A 26,406-nucleotide genomic window follows, 5' to 3' on the forward strand; every position below is an offset into this window, starting at 1 on the left:
ATTCAGACTGGCACCCCAATTGAGTTTTAATCTCCCTAGACGGACATTTCCCTTGTTTCAAATTAAGCTGCATTGTGATGAATTTCTAACCCTACAGTTGCGGGTCTGACCCAGTTGACTGAATTGCACTAGAAAAAAATACTGATTTGAACTGAACTGTTAATTTCATTCATATGACCCAAGTTTTGATAAAGTGCTGGTGATAAAGCATAATGCATGCCAAGACAGTTTATGGAATCCTTAGCCTAAAGTCGAGAGCAAGCACAGAACCCATGGCAAAATAAATTAATATATAAATAAACTAAAATTCAAGCTTTGAATTATTATTCACCCAACAGAAAGAGAACTTGAGAAAAACCTTCGGAGCATCAAAGTTATTTTAGATTTTAGTTATTTGGAAAGGATGCTATAGTTACCCACACAATAATCTGTGGTATACTATTTACATAAATAGAAAATTACATTACTCTCTGTAACGAGAGCAGTTACCCACTGCAGGCCTCGAACCCAGGTCTAGAGTGCAACGACCCTTCACCCTGACTGCAATGCCAAAGAGCCAGGTCTTTAGGGTGCAGGGTTGGCTGGGTGGAGCAACTGCTACATTCAACACTCCAAAAAGCAGGCTTACAGGGGGTAAGTTTGTCATTCTGATCTTGCATACCTGAGCCAAGATGGCGGCCTTCTGCCCTGCAGTGACCCGGATGGATTGCTGGTTGACGCTGGCCGCACCTGAAGCCGCATGACCCGAGGAGGCGCTGGACGAACTCTGCTTCGCCGAGCCGCCAGGCTGGCCAACCAGAAACGTGCCCTGGAAAGATCAATCCCACTCCCCAGTCAATACAATACAAACAGGGGGGTTTAACAGCATCTGACAGCGTTCAGCTTTTATGTGTGTGTGTGTGAGTGTGTGTGCGGGTGGTTTGGGGTTGCGGTGTAGGAAATACATTTGGAGTCAATGACCAGGACACCATCTACAACACTATAAAAACCTACTGGCAAGGTTGATGGATTTTAACCCAGTGGCCGGGGGGACAAAAAAAGTAGCATGGAGAAAAGCAATACAATTATGTGGTGTGCAACATTATTCTATAAAATAGGATCAGATAAAGTCACAGAGATGGTATATGGTGATGGTATAAGCACATCTATAATACTATAATATGTGCAAACCCACAGTCAGTTACGCAGGAGCATACATAAGCATACGAGCTGCCTTGGAGACAGGAATGCAGGGTGTAGGGCTCTGTAAAGCGCCTTGGGACAATTGTATTGTTTTGGCTCTATATAAAAAAAATTGAATTACTAAAGTAACTAAAGGTGCAGCCAGACAGTGCAGTCAAACTGAGGCCCATAGCAATGAGGGGCCCATTTCGCAGACAAATGTGCCCCTTCAAGTATAAACAAAACCGCATTTATACCCTTTATATTTTGCACTAGGGCCCAGTATAAGTAGCTTACTGCCACTGCTTTTTGGTGTCTGAGAGTAGATGTGTGAGCCCTGTTAGAAGTAGATACCTAAGGTGAGGCAGAGGGTGAGGGCAGAGGGCGGCATCATGTGGCATGGCTCTGCTGAGAGATGTCTCATTCATGCTCATTAGAGGCCCTGTGGCATCTGCACAGACAGCACTGATCAATGCCCCTCTCATTAGGGCATCCCATTAACCCCCAAATCCGCACTACTGTCGGCCTCCTCCCGCCATGCTGAACACCAAAGCAGAAAGATAACCTCTGTTGCTACTGAATGTACCGCTTTCAGACACAGCGCCATGACGACAGGGCACAGCAGACGGATTTTTCCACCCGAACACTCCCACACTGGGATGGGACTGGGTGTAAACATGAGCCCCGCGCCCCGCGCCCCGCTGCGCTGACAGCAGATTAAGAGCCACAGCTGCTGCATCTGGTCTCTTAAGCACAGATTTTTGACTGCTTAAAGTTTAATACAGTGTTAAAGGGAAGGCTACTCATTCTGCATGTGATAATTAAGACTACAGGAATGTGAATTTTGGAGTATTTATATACCTCTGCGGTCTATGTGAGGATGTAGGAGGTGCAAGAGAGCTTATAAAGTGTTAATTTATACCTGTGGGGTCTGTTTAAGGATGTAGGAATTGCAAGCGAGCTCATGGGGTATTTACACATACCTGTGGGGTCTGTTTAAGGATGAAGGAATTGCAAGCGAGCTCATGGGGTATTTACTAGAGCTGTCAGTTTAACGCGTTATTAACGGCGTTAACGCGAACCCATTTTAACGCCGTTCATTTTTTTATCGCGCGATTAACGCGTTGTAAAAAAAAAAAAAAAATGTTTTAAGATGAACGTTCTTTTTGCCCTCCCAAACTGTGTAGTAGGCTAACGTCACGTTTGAGTGAATGATGAGCTCGATACGGCGAAATTGATGATAAAAAGCATCTGAATAGAAAGTTTACCTTTAAAAGTGGTGTTGTGCAAAAGAAGCGAGCTTCACTGTTGTCTGAAAATGTCAACAGGCAGCTGGCTGGCTTACCTTTTATTGGTAACCTAACTGTTACGGTTTATTGTTTTTTAAATAAAAGGCCTGACTTCTATGTTCACAGCAAATTTGAAAAAAACTAATATTAAGCCATGGATTAACTGCACTATAGGCTGAGTCCTTGTTTATCTTAAATGTGCACTTTATCATTTTATTTTGTACCGCCCTGTTTGGCAATGTTGTTTTTCAATAAAATAAAACATTGCTTAAAGCTAGCCAATCCACTTTTCCATGTTGATAAGAGCATTAAAATAAAATAAAAAAATATAAAAAATTATTGAAGGGACATTTAGAATAGATACAAATTTGCGATCGCGATTAATTTTGATTAATTTAATCGTGATTAATTTTGAGTTAACTATGACAAAAATGCGATTAATCGCGATTAAATATTTTAATCGTTTGACAGCACTAGTATTTACACATACCTGTGGGGTCTGTTTGAGGATGTAGGAGGTGTAAGATAGCTTATGGAGCATTTATATACCTGTGGGGTTTGTTTGACAACGTATGAGGTGTAAGATATAGCTTATGGGGTATTTATATACCTGTGGGGTCTGTTTGATGATGAAGGATGTGTAAGAGCGCTTATAAAGTATTTATATACATGTGGGGTCTGTTTGACGATGAAGGATGTGTAAGAGAGCTTATGGAGTATTTATATACCTGTGGGGTCTGTTTGAGGATGTAGGAGGTGTAAGAGAGGTGGGAGGGGAGGCTGGATCCAGATCCACTGCCAGAAGACGTCTGAGACGAGCCTGAGCCTGAGGGGGCTGCACTCTGAGCCTGCTGACCTGCACACACACACACACACACACACACAAACAACACACATGAACCACATGTGGAAACAAACACCGCACACACACATACACATGAACCATACGTGGAAACAGACACGCGCACACAAATGCACGCAAATCACCCACACACGCATAAAATAACACAAATGCAAACACACACACAATTGTGAATATATACACATGTGCAGACAAATACAAGCACACATACACAGAAGCATGTACACAAACCCACACACACAGCGGATATATATATATATATACACAATTTCATACAGACAACAATGGTCACAAACAGGAAGGAAGTGAGACGTGGGAGGGAAAAAATTGTTCAGTGTAATGAAATGACATTATGCTGCTAAGTCTACACGGTCATCAATAATTCAAACCTCCGCTCCATCACAACCCCCCTCCCACCCACTCACCCAACACAGGGGACAGCGTGGCTGCCAATTCACCCCCTACTGTGTGCAATTACTGTACACCGGTCAATTCACAACAGGAAGACGTCAACCGCTCAAAACACTCATCAGAAACACACAACAACAGAAGCAGAGAGAGAGAAGGGAGAGGGGAGATATATGGGAAGGAAAGAGTGAGATAAAGAGAGAATAGGACAGCCAAAATATTTGTCCTGATGTTAATCTCTCCTTTGGGAAAACAGAAACATGACAGGCGGCCATTTTTCAGCGAGACTGTTGATAAAGTCTGAATGGAAACATTAGTGCATCGGTTTCCATCAAAGAACAGCATCCCATCTCTGCTGGCAAGTCATTTTTTTTTATCTTTTAGAAGCTGCACTGTTAATTAGCTATTTACAATACAGCAGAGTGTAATGGCCGCTCTGTAACACACTCCTGTAACCCACCCGGTAACCTTAATGGAGTGGACCACTCAAGGGGGCCAGAGGATGTTAGGGACCACTTTTTAATTGCTAGCATACCCTTGTGGCTTGACCTACATCTCTGACGTGTGTGTGTGTGTGTGTGTGTGTGTGTGTGTGTGTGTGTGTCCATGCATGTGTATGCGTATGTGTGTGTGTGTGTGTGTGTATCACGTGGGGTCTAACCTGAGCTGGAGGCACAAGGAATGGCTCCTTTGGGAATGAGCAGTGTGTGTGTGTGTGTGTGTGTGTGTGTGCGTGGGTGCGTGCATGGGTGCATGCATGGGCTCTAACCTGAACTCGAGGCGCGAAGAATGGCTCCCTGGGGGATGAGCAGCAGCTTGCCCTTGCCTGACGGGTTTTTGCTGTTGGTGGTCAGGTAGAGTTTGGTACCTGGCGGCAGGTTGGCCAGGTTGGCCAGGTTGTTGGCAGGCAGCTGCAGGGTGGCCATCACTGAGAGGGACACACATTTAGAGAACATTGGGGAGAACCCTATGAGATCTAGATCACAAGCCAACGAGAAACCTTAGAGAACACACACTAAGAACACTTAAACATGCTAACACGGAGACGAGAACCATGAGATCTAAATGAAAGCACACAAGAACCTTGGAGAACACACAGAGTTCACTGAAAAGGGCACACTAAACAGCAAATGTTAACCCCCCTCAATCTTTAACTCTGAAAATAGCATTTACATGTATTGTACAGATCATAAGAACCATTACACAGGTATGTACAGATCATTGGACCCATAAAAGATCCATAACATCTAGGAACCATGAAAACCACACAGAACAGCATTAGAGAGCCATGGAGAACTGCTTTGCTGACTAATTGCGAACTGAAAGCCTGGCAGTTGAGAGCAGCTTTGGGGACACTTGATTTGATGAATTGCTTGTGACGGCTAAGTTAACGTGTCTGTCAAGCGTTTGGGGAGCCGGCGCTTGTTAAGAGCAGAAATGCCTGTTTGCATTTAATACAAATCACAGCAGAGCACAGCGTGCAACAGCTCAACAGCTTTCATCAAAGCTACAGAAAACTGCTCTAATCAGCAGAGAATACAGCACCTTAAAATTGCACTCACACACACAAGATTATATATATACACATACACACACACTTGCATCCAAAACACAGACACACACACACACACACACACATATATTTAGGATTCCACTTATCTGTAACGGTATTGTAATAAAGAATGAGACCACAAATCACAGTTAAATTGCAGAAAGCAAGGGGACCAACTATTTTGTACAAATAGACAGAGAGAGAGAGAGACAGCAGGGGAGGGGCGCAGCACCTCAACACAGCATCAGCCAATCTAATATTCCTTACACCACACCCAACTTCTCACTCTATCAATCTTAGGCACCAGAGCCTACACACACACACACACACACACACACACACACACACACACACACACACACCCCCTCTCTCTCGCACACACAAGCAGACAACCTCTCTTTCACACACGCGCAGACACCCTCTCTCTCACTCACACACACACACACACACACACACACACACACACACAGACACCCTATCTCACACACATACGCACAGACACCCTTTCTCACACACAAACACAAACACACACACACACACACACAACACCTTAACCATTCACTGACAATAAAACACATTGCTTAATTTACCTATGAATTTACTTATGCCAGGTCACTTTTTTGTAATATGCTTCTAGCATGGGGGCAAAAACACACATACACATATATTCACATCTGAATACAACTTTTACCAAAACCGTACTTTAAAGATCTGTTTCAGGTAAATATAAACACATCATAACACACATGAATGCATACACATGCTGGTGGGTATGTTTGTGTGTGTGTGGACTGTACATACACACTCTACTTTTACAGATGTGTGAGTGTGACCTCTCACCTCCGCCCTTTCCGCCGCCCGCCGAACCACCTGCTGCTTTAGTGACGGTGTGCACCTGCTGCCCGGCTCCTCCGCCAGTACCGCTGCCGCTCACGATGGCCTTGGCCACGCCCTGCGCCACCACCTGCTTCTGGGCCATCACCTTGGAGACTGTCGGATTGGACTTGGCCACCAAGATCTGCCCGCTGCTGATGGCCACCTGCTTCACGGCTGACTGCAGAGCAGAGCCCATCGGGATGCCCAACACCTGGTCCACGCAGGTCCAGGTGAGACCACAGGTGAGACCAGATGAGACCAGACCATATGAGACGAGACAAAAAAAGACCAGATTAGATGATACACTACGCAACATATACAGAATGTGTACCTGTGGCTCTAATGGTAAATCAAGGTGCCAACAATACCAAAATCATGGGCAGGGGAGGGGGGTGTAAAAGCAAGGAGGCAAAAAAAAACATGGGTGCTAACATCTGCTAGCGCTAGCAAGCGTCTTAAAGTGTCGAGGTGTGCGGTTTACTCACTGCACAGCTCTCTACCGTAACACCTGCATCAACCTAAAGCCTAGACCTATTAAGCACATCCTGATAACATAAACCATTGCCTTGCAGTGATGGGACACATACACTGACTACAGACTGAGGGGAAGACCAGGACTACAATAGGCATGTGCAGACAGAACTAATACTAAACAGTATACTGAACAATCTTCTGAGCAGTGGTGGAAAAAGCCAGTCTTGCATTAAACATTCAGACGCCGGCAAAGGGATGAAAGTCAGACAGAATATGGATTTCTCTATGAAACATGAGATGGAGGCAGCACATATCATATTCAGACAGGACACTGAGAGAGGGAGGGATAGAGAGAGAGAGAGAGAGAGAGAGAGAGAGGAGGAGGACGCTGTGACTTTCAGCGGCTAAAATAAATCTCCCCCCTCGCTCCTCTGCCGACACGTCTGCTGTCCGAGCACAAGAGGGGACACCTCAGTTATTTTGGTTGATGTAGGCCACAGAGAGCCAATCTTTTTTACCCCAAATGCAACTGTGTGGGTGTGTATGTATGTATGTATGTATGTATGTATGTATGTATGTATGTATGTGTGTGTGGGTGTGTATGTATGTATGTATGTATGTATGTATGTATGTATGTATGTATGTATGTATGTGTGTGTGGGTGTGTGTGTGTGTAAGTATGTATGTATGTGTGTGTGGGTGTGAATGTATGTATGTACAGTACTGTGCAAAAGTTTTAGGCAGTTGTGAAAAAATGCTGTAAACTAAGAATGCTTTCAAAAATGGAAGTGTTAACAGTTTATTTTCATCAATTCTTCATAAATTAACAAAATGCAGTGAAGGAACAAGAACATTCTAAATTAAATCAATATTTGGTGTGACCACCCTTTGCCTTCAAAATAGCATCAATTCTTCCAGATACACTTGCGCACAGTTTTTGAAGGAACTCGGCTAGTAAATTGTTCCAAACATCTTGGAGAACTAACCACAGATCCTCTGTGGATGTAGGCTTCCTACAATTCTTCTGTCTCTTCATGTAAACCCAGACAGACTCGATGATGTAGAGATCAGGGCTCTGTGGGGGTCATACCATCACTTGCAGGACTTTCTGTTCTTCTTTAAGATGAAGATAGTTGTTAATGACATTGGCTGTATGTTTGGGGTTATGTTCCTGCTGCAGAATACATTTGGTGCCAATCATATTCCTCCCTGATGGTATTGCATGATGGATTAGTATCTGCCTGTATTTCTCAGCATTGAGGACACCATTCATCCTGACCAAATTTCCAACTCCACTTGCAGAAATGCAGCCCCAAACTGGAAAGGAACCTCTACCATGCTTCACTGTTGCCTGCAGACTCTCATTATTGTACCTCTCTCCAGCCCTTCGGCGAACAAACTGCCTTCTTCTACAGCCAAATATTTCTAATTTTGACTCATCAGTCCAGAGCACCTTCTGCCATGTTTCTGCACCCCAGTTTCTATGTTTTCATGCTTAGTTCAGTCACTTGGCCTTGTTTCCTTGTCGGGGTAGAGCTTTTTGACTGCAACTCTTCCATGAAGACCACTTCTGGCCAGACTTCCCCGGACAGTAAATGACTGTACCTGGGTACCACTGGTTTCTGCCAGTTCTGAGCTGATGCCACTGCTTGAAATCTTCCAATTTCGAAGTTAAATAAGCTTGATGTGTTTTTCATCAGCTGCATTAAGTTTCCTTGGCTGACCACTGCGTCTACGATCCTCAACGTCTTCTTCAAAAGAGCTTGAACTGGACATTTTGAAACCCCTGTCTGCTTTGAAATCTTTGTCTGGGAGAGACCCTGCTGATGCAGTATAACTACGTTGTGTCTTGTTGCTGTGCTCAGTCTTACCATGTAAATGGATAAAAAATTAACATTTATTGTTTACATTTTTCAAAGCATTCTTAGTTCATAGCATTTTTTCACACCTGCCTAAAACTTTTGCACAGTACTGTATACAGTGGGGAAAATAAGTATTTGAACCCCTGCCGACTTCGCAAGTTTGGCCACTTGCAAAGAAATGTGTGATCTAGAATTTTAATGGTAGGTGTATTTTAACAGTGAGAAACAGAATATCAACAAAAAAATCCAGAAAACTGCATTTTATAAGATTTATGACTTTATTTGCATTTGATGCAAAAAATAAGTATTTGAACCCCCAAGCAAACAGCAAGAATTCTGGCTCCCAATGGCCAGTTATCTGCCCAAAAAGCACACAGATTAGTCCTCATTAGGTCTAACAAGGTATACCTGATCTCAACTGGTGACCTGTATAAAAGAAACCTGTCCAAAGAATCATACTTCACACCTTCAACCTCACCACCATGGGCAAGACCAAAGAGCTGTCTAAGGACGTCAGAGATAAGATTGTAGACCTGCACATTGCTGGAATGGGCTACAAAACCACCGGCAAGCAGCTTGGTGAGAAGCAGATAACTATTGGTGCGATTATTCATAAATGGATGCAACACCAAACAACCGTCACCCGCTCTAGGTCTGGGGCTCCATGCAAGATATCCCCTCGTGCGGAATCAGTGATCATTCAAAAGGTGCAGAATAACCCCAGAACTACACAGGGGGAGCTTGTGAATGATCTCAAGACAGGTGGGACCAGACTCACCAAGAAAACCATTGGCAACACACCACGCCGTAATTTTTTGAAGTACTGCAGCACTCGCAAGGTCCCCCTGCTCAAGGAAGCGCATGTACAGGGCCATCTGAAGTTTACCATTGCACACTTGAATGATTCTAGGGAGGATTGGGAGACAGAATGTGGTCAGATGATACCAAAATCAAGCTCTTTGGCATCAACTCGACTTGCCGTGTTTGACAGGGGGGGGAATGCTGAATATGACCCCAAGAGTACATCATACCCACAATCAAGCATGGAGGTGGAAACATTATACTTTGGGGCTGTTTCTCTGCCAAGGGTACAGGACGACTCCACCGCATCAAGGGGACTATGGATGGGGCCATGTAACGTGGAATATTGGGCTTGAACTTCATTCCCTCATTCCCTCCCATTGAAAACACAACCTTAAAGATTTGGAGAGGATCTGGAAAGAGGAGTGGACCAAAATCCCTCCTGAGATGTTTGTAAACCTGGTGACCAACTACAAGAAACGTCTGACGTCTGTGCTTGCCAATAAGGGTTATTCCACCAAGTACTAAGTCATTTTTGTCAGTCAGTTTTGGGGGTTCAAATACTTATTTTTTGCATCAAATGCAAATAAAGTCATAAATGTTATAAAATGCATTTTTCAGGATTTTTTTGTTGATATTCTTTTTCTCACTGTTAATATCCACCTACCATTACAATTATAGATCACACATTTCTTTGCAAGTGGCCAAACTTGTGAAATCTCAAGGGGTTCAAATACTTATTTTCCCCACTGTATGTGTGTGGGTGTGTATGTATGTATGTGTGTGTGGCTGTGTATGTATGTATGTGTGTGTGGGTGTGTATTTGTGTGTGTGTGTGTGTGTGTGTGTGTGTGTGTGTGTGTGTGTGTGTCTGTAGGTGTTTGTGTGTGCATGTTTCTGTTTGAGTGTATGTACTGTGTGTGTGTGTGTGTGTGTGTGTGTGTATGTATGTACTGTGTGTGTGTGTGTGTGTGTCAATTTGTGTAGGTGTTTGTGTGCATTCTGTTTCAGTGTATGTACTGTGTGTGTGCACGTGTGCCACATAGAAAGAACCCATTTTTACCCAAAACCACCACCTCTAAAAGGTCTCTTGCTATAAGCAATCAGATTGTAGGGAAGGGCTTGAGAGTGTGGAGTGGAATGGACTTGTGCTTTTATCGGAAATCAACAGCCCTTTGGCATGCTATCAATCCTCTGTCCTGGCTTACAGTGTGTGAATGGGCTGATTGGATGGACTTAAATAATCACATTGCTAATACCTCTGTCACAATGGAATTCATGCATGCAAAATCAATGCAGAGAAGTACTGTCTACAAAACAAAACCATTGTCATCTTTCTCTTTATTTCTCAGCCCATTATTCAGCAGATATATATTCTCCGATACAGAGCTATTTAACTGCCAATCATTCTTGCTTAATGCAAATCTACCCACCAAAAATGTTGACACAGCTCAAGAGTACGTGTGACAGTGGAGTAAGAGGAAAGGTATGGAGTTTGTTTGTTTGTGTGTGTGTGTGTGTGTGTGTGTGTGTGTGTGTGTGTGTGTTTGTTTGTGTTGAGTGTTTAGGTGTGGGTGTGGTTATGACCTTGCTAGGCGTGGCTCCTGAGCCTGACACTCCGCCTCCTTGCTTCTGGGAGGAAGACATGGTGATCACATGACCACCCTTCACTGCGACAAACTGCTGCGTCGCTGCCGCCGCCTGCTGCTGCTGGGTCGTTGCCGTGGAAACGATGGCCTGCTGTGGTGGTGGCTGTGGCTGGGTGGGAACCTCGCCTGGCTCCTGCTTTATGATGACCTGCAGGGAGGGATGGCGACATAGACAGAGAGAGAGAGAGAGAGAGAGAGGCAGGGAGGGAGGGAGAGAAAGAGTGATAGAGGGAAGGAGTGAGACCCATAGACCCAGAGAGAGAGAGAGAAGAGACAGAGAGTGACAGAGGGAGAGTGTGATAGAGAGAGAAAGAGAGGCAGGATGAGAAAGTGATCCCACTTAACATTCACATATTGACATCTTAGATGCACATCAACCTGTTGTGCAGACAATAAGCCCATTACGTAAAACCCTGCTCAAAGATGCACTCACCGAACAGCAGTGAACCACACACACTGTGTTCCTCGTCAGCAGAAAAGCATTTTGCTAATCCATTATTCTGTTACTCACTTCTCCTGCCTAGCGGTTTCCATTTCACACTGGAGCTAAAGTGAACAAGGAGGACTGTCTCGTCCTCTCAAACACGCACATACTGCAGTGGGGAGTACAAAGGGTACTTCATCACAAAGACACACGCTGTAGTAGGAAATAGTGGGAGTCCACATCACACAAGCTGAAATGATGACGCACTCTTTTTATAACTGAACTAATAAAAACACACACACACTTCCATATGCACTTACACCTAAGCATGCACACACACACACACAGAGATACACTAGTGCACACTGCACACATACAGACACACACACACCAGACTCTGCCGTGAGCCATCAGGCCCTATTGCCTAAGCTGGGCTGGGCTTTGGCCAGGCTTGTCAGGAAGCTTTAGGCAGTCAGGTAGCTGTTTGTCTGTCACCTCTGCTTCTTTCTGAGCGATTTCACACGGAGAGCACACAGTCTCAGACAGAATTGGAAATGACAGAGTGGGAGAGGCAGACAGAGAGACAGGGAGAGAGAATAAAATATAAATGATAGAGAAAGACAGACTGAAAAAGAACGAGAAATGAAAAGAGACAGGAAAAAAAAGAGAGGAGAGAAAGTGAGACCAAAGGGAGAACAAGACCAAATAGAGGAAAAGCCAGAAAGAGAAAGAAAGACAGAAAGATGTAGTGTGTGTGTGTGTGTGTGTGAGAAAGAGTTTACCTGCACATGTGTGTGAGCATGTGTTTGTGTGCCTGTGTGTTTGTAAGTCTGTGGGCGTATAACTATGTGCTTATGTCTGTATGTGTGTGTGCTTTTGTCTCCGAGTGTATCTGTATGAGACTGTGTGTCTGCGCTACTGCTGTTCTCTCAAGTGCAAACACACCCCGCCGCGCCAAAGAAAGATGGCCCATTTAAACATTTTTTCCGCTCTCTACACATCTGTTGCGAGATGCTGTGCTATTAATAAACGGAAGGTGTCGTTAGCGGCGGGGGAACAGAAAGTGCTGCGCCACACTCCATATCCAACCCAGAAACCCAAGGCCAACGCAAAGCGCTCCGACACCCTCACAGCCTCCCTCGCTCTGGGACAGCCAGGACCGGCTAGGCTCTGACACATACACCACTTCCTGATTTACTCGTCTGCACTTCAACAGTCAACTTTTATCGCAACCATAAGTGACATTAAAATCCACAATGAGCGACATTTGTTTCCTTTGAATGTCTGTGTCCCTCCCTCCCTAATGTTTAGGATGCTCATGAGGTGTCTGGGTCCACAGCCTGCTTTATCCCCCACTGACTTGATCCCACTGACAATTTATTATTATTTCACAGTACTAACTAACAATGGTTTATTTACCCAGGAGAATGTTGGGGCATGAGAATGCAGAGGGAGCCTGTGTCTCGGGATGAAGCTTTGCCATCTTTACGGCAATCTAATCAATCAACACATTATTGGCAAGCCAACAGAGAGAAGACAGGAGGAGAGACAGAGTGTGTGTGTATCTGGTCTCTTCTGTAGAACAACACTGTCTCCGTCTCCTCACCTCTTTTCTGTTTAACTGCGTGTGTGTGTGTGTGTGTGTGTGTGTGTGTGTGTGTGTGTGTGTGTGTGTGTGTGTGTGTGTGTGTGTGTGTGTGTGTGTGTGTGTGTGTGTGTGTGTGTGTGTGTGTGTGTGTGTGTGTGTGTGTGTGTGTGTGTGTGTGTGTGTGTGTGTGTGTGTGTGTGTGTGTGTGTGTGTGTGTGTGTGTGTGTGTGTGTGTGTGTGTGTGTGTGTGTGTGTGTGTGTGTGTGTGTGTGCGCGCGCGCGTGTGTGTGTGCGCGTGTGTGTGTGTGTGTACGTCTGTGTGTATGTGCGTGTATGTGTGTGTGTGTGTACGTGTTTGTATGCGCGTGTGTGTGTGTGTGTGTACATGTGTGTGTACGTGTGGTGTGTGTGTGTGTGTGTACGTGTGTTACGCTGAGACAAAGTGTGTGTGTGGAGGGCACAGAGCACTAATAGGACCGAATCAAAGCTCTCAGATACAGCACTAACAAGGCCTCAGGCAAAGAGAGAGGGGAGGAGAGAGGACAGTCAGTGTGTACATCTTGCAGAGTGTGAGAGTGAGTCAGTGTGTACATCTGGCACCCACATACATATGCCACATACATATGCCACATACATATGGCACACACACACACACACACACACACACACACACACACACACACACACACACACACTTCTGTCTTGTAAAAAAAATACAGAAACTAACAATGACACACTTCCCCAACATCCTTTGCACACCTTTGTGATCAAGGTCAATGTTAGTGGTACTAGGGGGTCAAAGGTCATCCAATAGAGAACTGACATTTCCACAGGAACGTGTCACACCCAGACGAGGGAAGTATTGGGACCATAGGGTGGGTGAGTGTGTGTGCTCACCTTGACTCCTGAGGACAGGAAACTGCCCGTGTGGACTTTGGGGGCGGGGGATCTGGTGCCGTGGGCCGCTGCAGACGGCTTGGCCGTGGGGCTTCCTGTTCAAAACAAACAACAAAACCAGACAGCACACTCAGCTTCACATGCATTCACTATAGCCACTGCAGGTACGGTTATCAACTCAGGTCAAACACCACTCATCATTTAAACTTAGTAGCTAGCAGTTTTCTGGTCTTTAAGGTGCTGAGCTCAATGCTTCTTGAACATCCAATAATACATGTTTTGACTTTAACACTGCTTAAACATGATGTATCTTTTTAAATAAGTATTGTTTTTTTTGTTGAGCTCAATGCCTGTTGAATATACAAGTTTGTTATATCTTCACATCACATCAGGTCCTACTTAAACAATGGTTTTCTGATTTACTACTAGAAAAAGTACATTGGATGCCACTCCTAGTTCCTACTTGTGAAATTGGGGCAAATCCATCTACCCCGAACTGGAACTGAAATTTCAAGGCAGAAATACCCGACTTCCGAGTTGTCCGTAACGCAGCATAAGCGCTCCACACACCCAGAACAGCAGTGTTTATGGCAATGCGGCCCATCTTGCTCCAAACACATGCTCCAGTGGGTGTTCTGGATCACTGCTCTAAACCCATACACCTCCGCTGTGGAGTACACTGCAGTTGAACTTCGCGGAGGCGCCACCTCTGTGTCTTAAAACAGCACAAATGACTCAGACAGTGGATACTGACCACTATTGACCACAACCAGGTTACAGGCATTGCGAGACGCACTATCCTGTACTGGCTCGGGAACATACAATCTTGGGCATGGGAGGGCAGCATGCCAACAAGGAGGCTGAAACCCAGGGGTCACATTGGCTGCTATAAGAACATGTATTAACTCGTCAGGGAGCACAGGACATACAGGGCACTGGGACACTGGGACACTGGACAGGTCTGTACCCACTGACCTCAGTTTTGGGGAGAAGTGCAGTTCTCATATTCCATTAAAAATACCACCAACAGGGGAAAAAAGAAGCTGAATTCCCCCTGATCCTTTGGGAGAGCATTAGCCTTCCTCTCTCAATGCCACACACACACACACACACACACACACACACACACACACACACACACACACAGACAGCTGATTGAAGACTCACCTCACTCCCACTCACTCAACCTTTACACCCGCTACCTCTTCTAGCCAGCAATTTCATCTCCATGACAACCTCCACAATACTGCTGTCTCATCACACGGCATTAAATGAGATGGAAAGAAACATGAAGAAAGTCAGGAAAAGAGAGAAGTAGAGATAGGAAAGTGAGTGTGAGAAAGCGAGTTTGAGACAGAGAGGGTGAAAAAGAGAGCGTGAGAGAGAGAGCGAGGGAGGGAGAGAGGTGTGGGAGGACAGGAAGTGAGTAGCAGCAGTTGCACTGAATTGGAGAGATGATATTTTGAATCGCAGATACACAATGAGTGTCCTTCTAGCCAAGGCTGAGGATCCACTTCACACCTACAAAGCCCAGGGCACTTTACCCTCTTACTAACACATACAACACGCCCCCTTACAAACACACACTACACGCTAGTGCTGTAGCGATGCGTCAATGATGTTGACGCGTCGATTTAAAAATTACGTCGACGCCTTGTTTTTACGTCGACGCTTCGCCACATACACGTGGCTGACCCAAACAGAAACAAACATTGCGCAATTAGAATGGAGATAGAAACGCCAACCACACCAGCACAACAGCGATGTGGGAGCATCTGAAGCGGAGTCACCCCATTGTCTCTCGTGAAGGGGACAATAAGTAACGTTGGTTAAATTAATTTAACGTTTGTTCAGTGTGTTGTGTAGCTTGAGCTCTGCGCACTTTTGTGGTGCTAGCTAACTATCTTCTTAGCTCTCCGTGCAGTTTGTTCGTGCTTGGTTGCTAGTGGTTAGCGTAAGCTAGCTACTAACGGCTAGACAGCTGTGTCAGTTTAGTTTACGTTAGTTAGCGTCTAATTTATGGCTGCAGAACACGGCACCCAAGCACGAACAAACGGCACAGAGAGCTAACTCATGCTGTGGTCATTTGCGAATCAAACACATAACATTAGACTAACGTTGGCCAGCTTATAGTATGTATCAAGATTCACTACGTTAGGTCGCCAATGTCAACTAATGGCGCCAAGCAATGTCCAGGCCAGGACTGCACATAAGGTGGTGCGCAGTGCTCATGAATGAATGAATGTTTTTATGAGCGCCACATCCAAGTGTGATAGGGCTCATTTGAGTACCAAACATTTTTACTGTGCCTCTAGATAAACATGAAATGCATTGTTGGACTTTTGCTGTGCAAAACGGTGCTCAATAAAGTATATTATTAAGATTTTTGGGGTATTTATATGAGATACATTATGGTTTTAATCGAGCAACAGAATAATTAGTCGTTAGATTAGTCGACTAATCGATAAAATAATCGCCAGATTAATCGTTTAGAAAATAATCGTTTACCCCCAGCCCTACTACACGCCCCCTTACTAAGACACACTTCACGCTCTCTCAAACACACACTACACACTTTCACAAACACACACTACACACTCTCACAAACACACTACACGCTCTTAGAAACACACACTAGACACGCTCACAAACACACACTACATACTCTCACAAACACAAACTACACGCCCCCTTTCAAACACTCACTACACACCCTCACAGACACTACATGCTCTCACCAACACACACTCCAGACTACACACACAATCAAACAAATCATACACTAGACACTCAACACACTCTCACAAACGCACATATCACACTACACACTCTCACAAACACACATTTCACACAGTACACACTACCTCTCACAAATGTACTCAACACACACAAATAAACACACACTCTGACACTCAGAACCCCCTCCCAGCAGGACAACAGTTCTGGAACAGCGGGACTGTTCAAGTTCGGTTCTGGCCAGGAACGGGCGTAGCTCTGTAACCCAGAGTAAGCTGTTAAGTAGGGCATTGTGAGTGTGTGATGCTGAGTGCTGGCTACCAGAAACCTGATATTTTCTCTGAGTGAGTCTGTGCTCTTACTTGGTTTTACTCCTGGTCAAAGTCCTCATTAAGTCAGGGGGGATAAGAAGGAAAACCCCAAGGCTGGAGGATACCACACAGACCTTATACAACGTCTGTCTTGAAACTGCTGTTGATGTTTGAGCTAATAAAGTGGAATCCACATAAAAACAACATACTGACCACTGCAGCCATGTCACTGCATCTCTCTCTCTCTCTCTCTCTCACTGCATCTCTCTCTCTCTCTAATCCCAGAGGAAAACCTCCACCCTCTCATAGGGGAGAGGAGAAGCCGCCCAAACCAAAAACAGAAAATGACAGGACACAGTCACACACATCTGCCCTTGTCTGTCTTTGAGTAGAACCAGGGCCAGACGCAGCTCAGACACTTCCTGGCTTGAACACAGGCTGTAGGTAATTAAGCAGAGTTTTGGTGCAGAACTGTGAGTAACGCAGACACAAACAAGGCTGGATTTCCTTGATTGACAACTGCACTCTCTGCCCCTTACGGTTTAATGTTTGAATCTGCATCAATACTTGTAAGAAGAGAGGCACCCTTTGGGTATGTCTAGAGATCCATATTCTGCGTACACCAGGTCTATCGAGTTGTGAAAAGCCTAAAAAAAATTGTCTATGAAGTGTTGACATGCTTACTACTGCAGTTGTTATCTTCATGAACATCGAAAAATAAATAAATAAAAATTGGGAGCCAATAAAAAAAAAAAAAACACAGTATGAATGTAAAAACAAAGACCTCCGCAAACCTGCATGAATAATCTTTGGGTTTGCTGGGAGGCAATAAAAAGGGAGTTTTATATCTTCAAAAAAAGGCCACTATAAAATAAGCAGTATTTGCAGGAGGGCAGTATTATATGTGAGGGCTTGAACCTGTGGCGGAGGACGAGGAGCCAGCTACGCTGATAACCTGGCCTGGCTTGTCCACGATGACGTAAGGGTTGCTGACCACGGATGAGCCCTGCTTCAGCTGCACTGGTGTTGAGGTTGGGGTGCGGGGGAGAGGGGAGTGGCTGGGAGTGGAGATGGGGGAGCCTGAGGGGAAGGTAAACAAACCATAACCGTAAACAAATCACCCAAACAATTAAATAAAAACAGCCATGATAGAACATGATATATCTACACTTTAGACACTACTGTAACCCACTGGACTTTAAAAAAAAAAGTCTCAAATCCAACTTATAATTCCACTATTGTGTCAAATTCATTCAAAAACAACTCAAATAGAGGACACGGGTTCGAATACAGCCTGATGTAATTTCTCCTGTCTACTTCCCACCTCTTCTCCCTCTCATTTCCTATTCCACTCACTGAACTATCATTTAAAGGGAAAAAAAGCAGAAAAAAAACAAGAGATGTAGCAATGGAAAATGGGGGGAGGGGGGGGAACTACTTTCACTAGCCTTTCAAGTTGCACTTTGGCGTCTGTGTCTTAGAAGCAGTATTATAACCATAACTGGAAGATCTCCTCTTCCATGAGTCTGATATGGTTTGGTATGGTATGGTATGGTATGGTGTGGTGTGGTGTGGTGTGGTGTGGTGTGTGCGTGTGTGCGTGTGTGTGTGTGTGTGTGTGTGTGTGTGTGTGTGTGTGTGTTTTGGGATGGGGGGGCTGGGACCTTGTCTTTTTCCTTTGCCTTCCTGCACAACGTTCGGCGGGACTCACCGGACACGATCTTACAGCTCATGGTGATTGGCTGGAAGGACTTCCCTGGGGACTCTGACAGGCTCGGTGCCTGGCCCTGAGGGATGATCTTGCAGCTGGCCGTGATTGGCTGGAATGCGGAGTTGCCGTGAGAACCGAGAGTGATCTTCTCGGTCAGCTTAGGCCGGGATGGGGTCCGCTCTGAGCAGGAGCGGCCTGACTCGCTTTTGACAGCAACACCTGGGAAGAAGGGATAAGGAGAGTGAAAAAACAAACAAACAAACAAACAAACAGAAAAAGAGAAGAGGTTAGGAGCTGTTTAAAAGAAAGCTTTAATTAAGTGTGTGTGGGGGTGTGGGGGGTGGGGGTGGCACACGACCACATCAATAATTCACATGAGTGCCTGGGGAAGAAGATAACCAAAAGGAAAAAAGAAGAGGAGTGCACAACTGTCTCGTTCCCAAGAGCTTGTGCTTGGGCTCACGACTTCCCAAAGTGCAACTGGCTCTCCACCACGCATGTTGTGATCAGGGCCAGCTGTCTGTGTTTCGGAGAATGGATGAGGGCGGATCTCTAGCTGTCTCAGTGACAGGACCAACACAACAAGTGACAAGGGAAGAAATAGCTTCAGATCAGGGCCACATGTGGGCCATATCCACCGCCAGCAGCTCTCAAAGCTTGGGTCTATGGGATGTGTCATTACTGCTTTTGGCCTCTAGGGCTCACTGCAGATCAAAGGCATCAAACAGGCGTCAGCCATATGGCTGAAATAACCAGCAGTAATGGGGGAATCAGCAGCCATCTTTAAAAAGAGGGAACACACTTCACAGTTCGTACTTCATACAACTTCATTCAACATCAACATCACATGCACAGACTCACGCAGGCACGCACGCAGGCACTTTCAATAACCATGAAAAGTAGTTCAAAGTATTTCAACACTTTGATGTGGCATCATGAAAGAGAATAATTAAGAATCAGAAGTGTCCTGTAATAACTGATAAAAAAAAAACACTCAATGATAATGTGGAATTTCTGCAGCTATCGGCACTAATTAATTTGTTTTGCAAACAGCTAATACCATATCGCTCAGTATGGTAAGCCATTGTGGAAGTGCTCATTCATTAACCTAAAGTGTAATGAGTCAATGATATGTCCCAATCCCACTGTTAGACACCCACAGCTTTGTGTGTGCTTGGATCCCCTCCTGCTCTATGGCTAAGCAGGGCTCTACACAGCTGTAGGGTTAGGGCGGGCACACACACACACACACACACACACACACACACACACACACACACACACACACACGTGTGTAATGGCAGAACTGAGCCATTAGCTGTTATCTGTCATACCAGGTACCCTGAGATATTTTCCTATCTTTATGCATGTCTATCATATAGGCATGTCTATCATTATGGCTCCTAAAGCGCATCGTAGAGTAGAGTAGAGTAGAGTATAGCTCTCTCGTTTCATTGGCATATGGCATCAATACCATACAGGCATCTACATAATGCAGTTTATAGCATCATATATAATACACATCACAGAGGTCACTATTTTTCCAGATTCACTGTGGCTTCACATAACCTCATCATCCGGAGCCTCCTTTAAAATTAAAGTGACTCCACCTGGTCTCAGTCTGTGTGAAGGGTAATAAGAGGGGTAATTTAGGGGTCCTCACCTTTCTCTGTGCCCGGGAGGGAGTCCTGTGAGAGCGGACAGGGGGAGGCCGCGGAGGTGGGATGGGTACTGGAGGAGCCCGCCGTACATGACCTCTGAGAGGAGGTGGAGGACGAGGAGGACGAAGAGAGGGGGGTGGGCAAGAAGTCCTCTCCAAGGGAGTTCCGGTGCAGCTCCACGTCTACAACCTGTGAGAGGGGGAGAGGCAGCGTCAGACTGGAAAAAAACACCTGGGAAACCACCGCTGCCACAGGGGGACCTGTAGTTCTACCCAAACAGTACGACCGATCTCATTACCAAACCCTCCATACACCTCAGCAGCGACCATACTTTCAAACCTACAAAAAGCTAAATGTACAGGGAAATGAGGAGGTTAGGCGCAGCACTAGCGACAGCGGAAACCTGGTTGAGTGCACTGCCTGAGCTCGGGAAGCTGGACTGATTTAAGCTGGCTCCACCCAGGTTCGCAGGGTCTACGCCTTAAAACTGATGGGACTGCAAGTCGTTCACAAAAACAGCGCCCATACTGAAGCTCAGGCTAGATGGCGTGAGAGGCCAGAGAACACAGGGAGTGTGGGAGCCATCAAAGCCCATTAGAGTCAGTTCTCCGTCACGCATCTCTGGCAGCTTCAGACAGCCGTGGTGGAAAACATCCCTGCCCAACTAACCAGGTTTTGCTCAAACGGAACGCTGTTTTCATTTCATCTTTGCAAAGCATGTCGTGGATGTCAGATTTGTTCAGACACACTTAAGCAGTACCTGCTCTGCTGTGTTGTATGGAGCACAACATCCATCAAAGATAATCTAATTCTGAGGTAATGTCCCTTTCTCCTTTCTGCAGGTCCAACACACAAACACACACACACACACACACACACACACACACACACACACACACACACACACACACACACACACACACACACACACACACACACACACACACACACACACACACAAACACACACAGCATGTGACAGTCATCACACCAAAAAGCGATCAGCCTTACCGTCTCAGCTCCCAGTGTCTGCAGTCCTGTGTACGTTCTGTCAAGCTGTGAGGCATCATACCAAAGGGAAGAGAGAGACCGTGGGAATTACAATAATTCATGATGCCAGTGTTATATCACTCCTACAGGAATTAACTATTGGCCATGAATGAGATACAACTATAGATAAAAAAAAAAAGTAAACCACTAAATCATTGCATAACTATGTGAAATGTATGAATGATAAATAAGAGCGAGAGAGAGAGGGGGGGGGGGGGGGGGGGGGGAGTTTTTGAGACATGATAATAGGCACATTGTGAGTGAGTGAAGGTAGAGCTGACCTTTAGGTGGTGGATGATGTCGATGCGTTTGTTCCGTGTGTCCTTAAAGTGGATCTGAACACGCACAGGAAACTCTCCCCAGCCTCGTCGCGTCAGGTGGAACGGGGGCTCACTGAGAGGTCACACACACACACACACTTCAATATTTCATGAAAGTTTTTACAGTACTTAAACAAACATATCGGCCTCTTAAAGTCTATTTCCCAATTGAAATCTATAACAACGCAGCATTCCCGATCATGAATAGGTCTGAACACCCGCAGGGACCCGGGTTCGAATCCAACTCGCTGGTCATTTACAGATCCCACTCTTTCCAGCTAATTTCCTCTCTCTTCACTGTCCTGTCCGATTAACGGCAAAAAAAAAAAAAAAATATATCTAAAAAAACTAAAACAAAAGATGTGGCATTTTTTTTAACTAAGTCACAAGTGGGTAGGATGACGGGCTGACTTTGCTGGATTAGTGACACTAGCTCCTATTCCCACAATGTCAATTCAGCACATAAGCATCAAAATTATGGCTGTGTTGAAGTGGGAATAACCTTAAATTGTGGTGCACATCTACAAATACTGGTGGGCAGGGATGCCTGTCTTATGCTGTTCAATAAAGCCACACTATGTTAAAAGTTCATGTCACAGCTTACACAAGCCACAAATTTGACACAACCTCTTATGATGAACTCAAAACATGTGTATTGCTTAAATTAAGGTTCTGACACAACCCGCCAGTAGAGGGCACAAGTGTTTTCAAAACAAACAACATGTGTGCTGCATGTCAGATATTTGTCCCTGGGGGGAAAACACACACACACAACAACAATACAAGGGAACTCAATGTGACATACAGGGAAGATGGGGCAACCTGAACTCAGTTTCCTGTTTGACTCATGAGAGGTGAGTTTTTGTCACTATTTTTTACAGAGATACTCAAGTGTCAACAAAGAATGAACAGAATCTAGGCTGGGCCTTACACCCACACACACGTATGGAGGCACACGCGAACACGCATAATACACACCTGACTTCCACCAGGTCATTAGGTTTGTAGCTGGGGTGCAGAAAGAACCAGACCTTGCGCACAAAGTGGTCAATGCTCGGCTCCTTCTTGGAGCCTCTGACGTACACCATCCACTTATGGGTAGACTGGTCATTCTCCTCTCTCTTATCAGGGGCTATGTACCTGTCAGGGGGAGGACAGGGGTGAGAGGGGGAGAAAAGAGGAAAAAAGAAGGGGGTGGCAGAGATAAAGAGAGACAGAGAGATAGAATGAGAAAGCAAAAAGAGTGAGAGAAAGAGAGATGAAACAAAGAGAGAGTTACGAGAGGGGAGAGCGAGAAAGAAAAGAGGGAGAGAGAGAAAGACAAAAATGTCTTGATGTGTAAAATCATTTCAGAGCGCTGGTGGAGCCATGTTGCTTGTTTTTCACTGAATGTGTGAGGCAACAGTGTCTAGCGAAAAACAGAACAAGCCGTCCCCTGCAGCTACATCACGAGTTCAGCGCCACTGAGGCTTGTTTCTCCTCCGCACTCATCAACACTCCAAATCACACTGGCAAGAGAAGACACCAAGCACTGATCCAGTCAGGACACGTCCACTCTGGCATCATTCGTCAGAGGGAAGGGCTGATCATTCAAAAATATATAACCTTTCAAAACTGTTCACAAAACAGAACAATAACACAAAATACAAAAAAGCCTACTCAAATCAAATTGAAACAATTTCTGTGACCTTTAGTTTACTCTATTTACGTTTATTTGTATTCTATCTATCTAGAAAACTTTTCTGTGATCTTGAATATTTGCAACATAACCTCAAGTTATGTGAAGCACAACAAGTGGAGATAAAACTGCAACAGCTAATGAAGTACAGATCACCCCCAACCCTAACAAATACTCAGACATTTCAATGAAACATTACAACTATCTGAGAGAATACACAGGCTGACAGATCATTTGTAAAAAGGTAACTATATCATGAAGGACAGTCCTGACTGACAGTTGGCAGTCACAAATCATACCAGACTTCTTCATACACTTTAACTGGGTGGATTTAACCCTAACAGCAGTCTAGAGCACAACTCAAAAATCATCTTGAGCAAACCTTCACTCATAATTTATCTGTCCCACCTGTATATTATGAGATATATTACACTGCCATAACTGTCGCATATTGCCTGATCTTCGCACAGCCTTCCCGTCGCTCTGGGGCCAGCCGAATTAACGATTCATGCTGCAATAAGACACCACCTAAAGTTGAGTCACTAAAGGCCTACACACACACAGACACACTCACACAGACAGCGACAGGCAGACACCTAGGCGCTGAGAGATTTGAAGGTCACTCACTTGGAGACATTCCCAACAACAATGGTCTTCTTGACGTACAGCCGTGAGGCCTCCTCTCCGGTGGAGTGATAGGTGACGTGCTGCTCTGCTGCGCTGGATGCCGGCACTCCAAACGTGTCCTAAAGGCAAAATCACAGGGGATTATCCTCCGTCTAAAACACGCAGTTTAAACCACGAGCCCTAGCTCCTCTCCATCACAACCTCATGCTTTCTCTCTGGTGGGTGTGCCTGGACACCAGGGTTCTAAATTCTGTTCCTGGTGACCCTTGACTTTGCATTTATGTTTTCATACTTTCCCTGCTCTGAATACCTGACCGAACTTATCATTAGCACTTTTGATTCATTTAACTCTTTAATTTAATTTGGCTATTTTTAAATTCTTAAAAGAGCATTTATTTATACTGAATTGAATATGGTGTGCTTGGGAAGGGCTTCATAGATAGGGGGAGGTGCCTTAGAAGCAAGTCTGAGAGCATTGGTGAAAAGACCTTACTAAAACGTAAATATAGCTACCCGACCAAACAAAACACAAACACAAAATAACCCTATAAAAAACAAATGTCACACTGCAAATCTATTGCACTTATATTTGTTCAGACAGGTGAGGAAGCTAGTGAGCTCATTGAATAGCAAAATGTGTCATTCAGCATCCAAATTAACCAAATTAAGCCTTCAAGTTTGTGGTGCAACACACCCAGCAAAATAGTTACAAAACTTTGGCAAGGGTGGCAACAACCACTTCCAATAGAAACCTGCATAAAGCATCTCAGCCACTATTTACATTTACATTTACATTTAGTCATTTAGCAGATGCTTTTGTCCAAAGCGACGTACAAGGGAGAGAACAGTCAAGCAAAGAGCAATAAAACCTGGTGTAACAATAAATACTGCTTTTTTTTTTTTTCAAGAAATAGAAAACGACATAGAAAGAAAAAGAAGTGCGGGACTGTCACTGCTTAAGTGCAAGTTAAGCTAAGGTGCCAGTTAGTAAGGGAGGTGCTCTCTGAAGAGTTGGGTCTTCAAGAGCTTCTTGAAGGTAGAGGGGGACGCCCCTGCTCTGGTAGTGCTAGGCAGTTCTTTCAACCAACGTGGAACTACAACTGAAGATAGTCTGGATTGCCGTGCTTGCACAGGCGGCAGTGCCAGACTCCGCTCACTAGACGAGCGCAGCGTCCTGGGTGTAACATTTGCCCTTACAAGAGCATTTAGGTAGGTGGGAGCAGAACCAGCAAGCACTCTGTAGGTACGTGCAAACTTTCACAAGTTTTAACCCTATGTACTACAAATAAGGCACACGGAGACTGCAGACCTCCGCTAAGGCCAAACCGTGTATGCTGTATCATGCAACATTAGCGAAAGTGAAAGAAAATGTGGATCTGCACAGTGATTTGGATTCACTCCAAAATTTTACAGATTCTTTCTTGGCCCATGCTTCCTGTACCACCAAGTTGGGCTGGTTTTTGCATTTTCCTGCTTACAGACAGACAATCAAACTAACCGCTCAGAAAAACTTAACCTCCTTGGCAGAGGCAATAACACCATTGTGCTCTAATTTGTGTGAGTGAGTACATTTCTGCAACCCGAATTGGATGTGCACACATTTTAAGGTTATTGTGTCAACACTAGAGCTGAACGATTTGGTAAAATAATCTAATTGCGATCCCCCCCCCCCCCAATATTGCAATTGCATTTTAATAGGCGTTTTTTTTTTTTTTTTTATCCTCTTTTTTTCCCAACAAAAAGTAATGAATGATTAAAATATGACCAACACAATATTAGATACATTTAGTGTAAAATATTCTTTCCCACATTTCCCATTTGTATCTAACTTCTTTTATTTTTTTTAGACCACGTTGTAATCGTGGACGTTGCGGTTAGAAAACCGCATTTTACCATATCAATTTACTGTTCAGCCCTAATCAACACCACCCTTCCTCAACACATTCATTCTCATTGTTGGGTACATCACCACCCTTTTACCCCAATCCCAAAGCCATCTACCTTTCCCGTGTTGCGTCCCGGTCGGCGCTCCTCGCGTCCCCCTGCGTCCCTCCAGGCTCTGTCTCTGTCGCGCTCGCTATCGGCATGCTGGCCCAGCGACTCGCTCTCGGAGGGCCCTAGCGAGGCCGCCTCTGAGCCCTGGTTGAGGGGCGAAGACGACCGAGAGGGCGACTCCAGGAAGCGCTTGATGGCAGGGTGGTTCAGCACCGAAACATCACTCTTTGAAGGCTGTCAGAACAAAAACAAAACAAGACACAGAAACAGGTGAAGTTATGAAATGCCAAAGACAAACAAGACAGAGAAATCAGAGAGAGAAACAGCCATTTACTGCTCAAGCACTGAAGGGAGTGGTGTGATGCTTTTTTTTCACAAATTAAGCAAATTTCTCCTAACGTTCCTCTAGCTGTCCTGGTTTGCGCTCAAAAAGACTCTGGTGTTCATGCACAGCCCTGGCTCTGTAAATGGGAAA

The 26,406-nt window shown here is 45.0% G+C and overlaps 1 protein-coding gene across 1 annotated transcript in view; it reads right to left on the bottom strand.

The window, feature by feature from the left end:
- The window catches only part of yeats2 (YEATS domain containing 2), a 51,279-nt gene that overhangs the window by 22,697 nt on the left and 2,176 nt on the right, over nucleotides 1-26,406 (bottom strand). Inside the window, exons 5-18 of the mRNA XM_080837816.1 lie at nucleotides 25,938-26,165; nucleotides 23,937-24,055; nucleotides 22,610-22,771; nucleotides 21,593-21,704; nucleotides 21,273-21,317; nucleotides 20,265-20,451; nucleotides 18,602-18,820; nucleotides 17,809-17,970; nucleotides 13,844-13,938; nucleotides 10,873-11,082; nucleotides 6,113-6,359; nucleotides 4,490-4,648; nucleotides 3,179-3,306; nucleotides 662-808 (exon numbers count right to left, since the gene is read on the bottom strand). Of these exons, the coding sequence (XP_080693942.1) occupies nucleotides 662-808; nucleotides 3,179-3,306; nucleotides 4,490-4,648; nucleotides 6,113-6,359; nucleotides 10,873-11,082; nucleotides 13,844-13,938; nucleotides 17,809-17,970; nucleotides 18,602-18,820; nucleotides 20,265-20,451; nucleotides 21,273-21,317; nucleotides 21,593-21,704; nucleotides 22,610-22,771; nucleotides 23,937-24,055; nucleotides 25,938-26,165 (2,220 nt within the window). The remainder of the gene's footprint in view (nucleotides 1-661; nucleotides 809-3,178; nucleotides 3,307-4,489; nucleotides 4,649-6,112; nucleotides 6,360-10,872; nucleotides 11,083-13,843; nucleotides 13,939-17,808; nucleotides 17,971-18,601; nucleotides 18,821-20,264; nucleotides 20,452-21,272; nucleotides 21,318-21,592; nucleotides 21,705-22,609; nucleotides 22,772-23,936; nucleotides 24,056-25,937; nucleotides 26,166-26,406) is intronic.

The sequence above is a fragment of the Sprattus sprattus genome (assembly GCF_963457725.1).
Source record: "Sprattus sprattus genome assembly, chromosome: 4".
Taxonomy (NCBI): domain Eukaryota; kingdom Metazoa; phylum Chordata; class Actinopteri; order Clupeiformes; family Clupeidae; genus Sprattus; species Sprattus sprattus.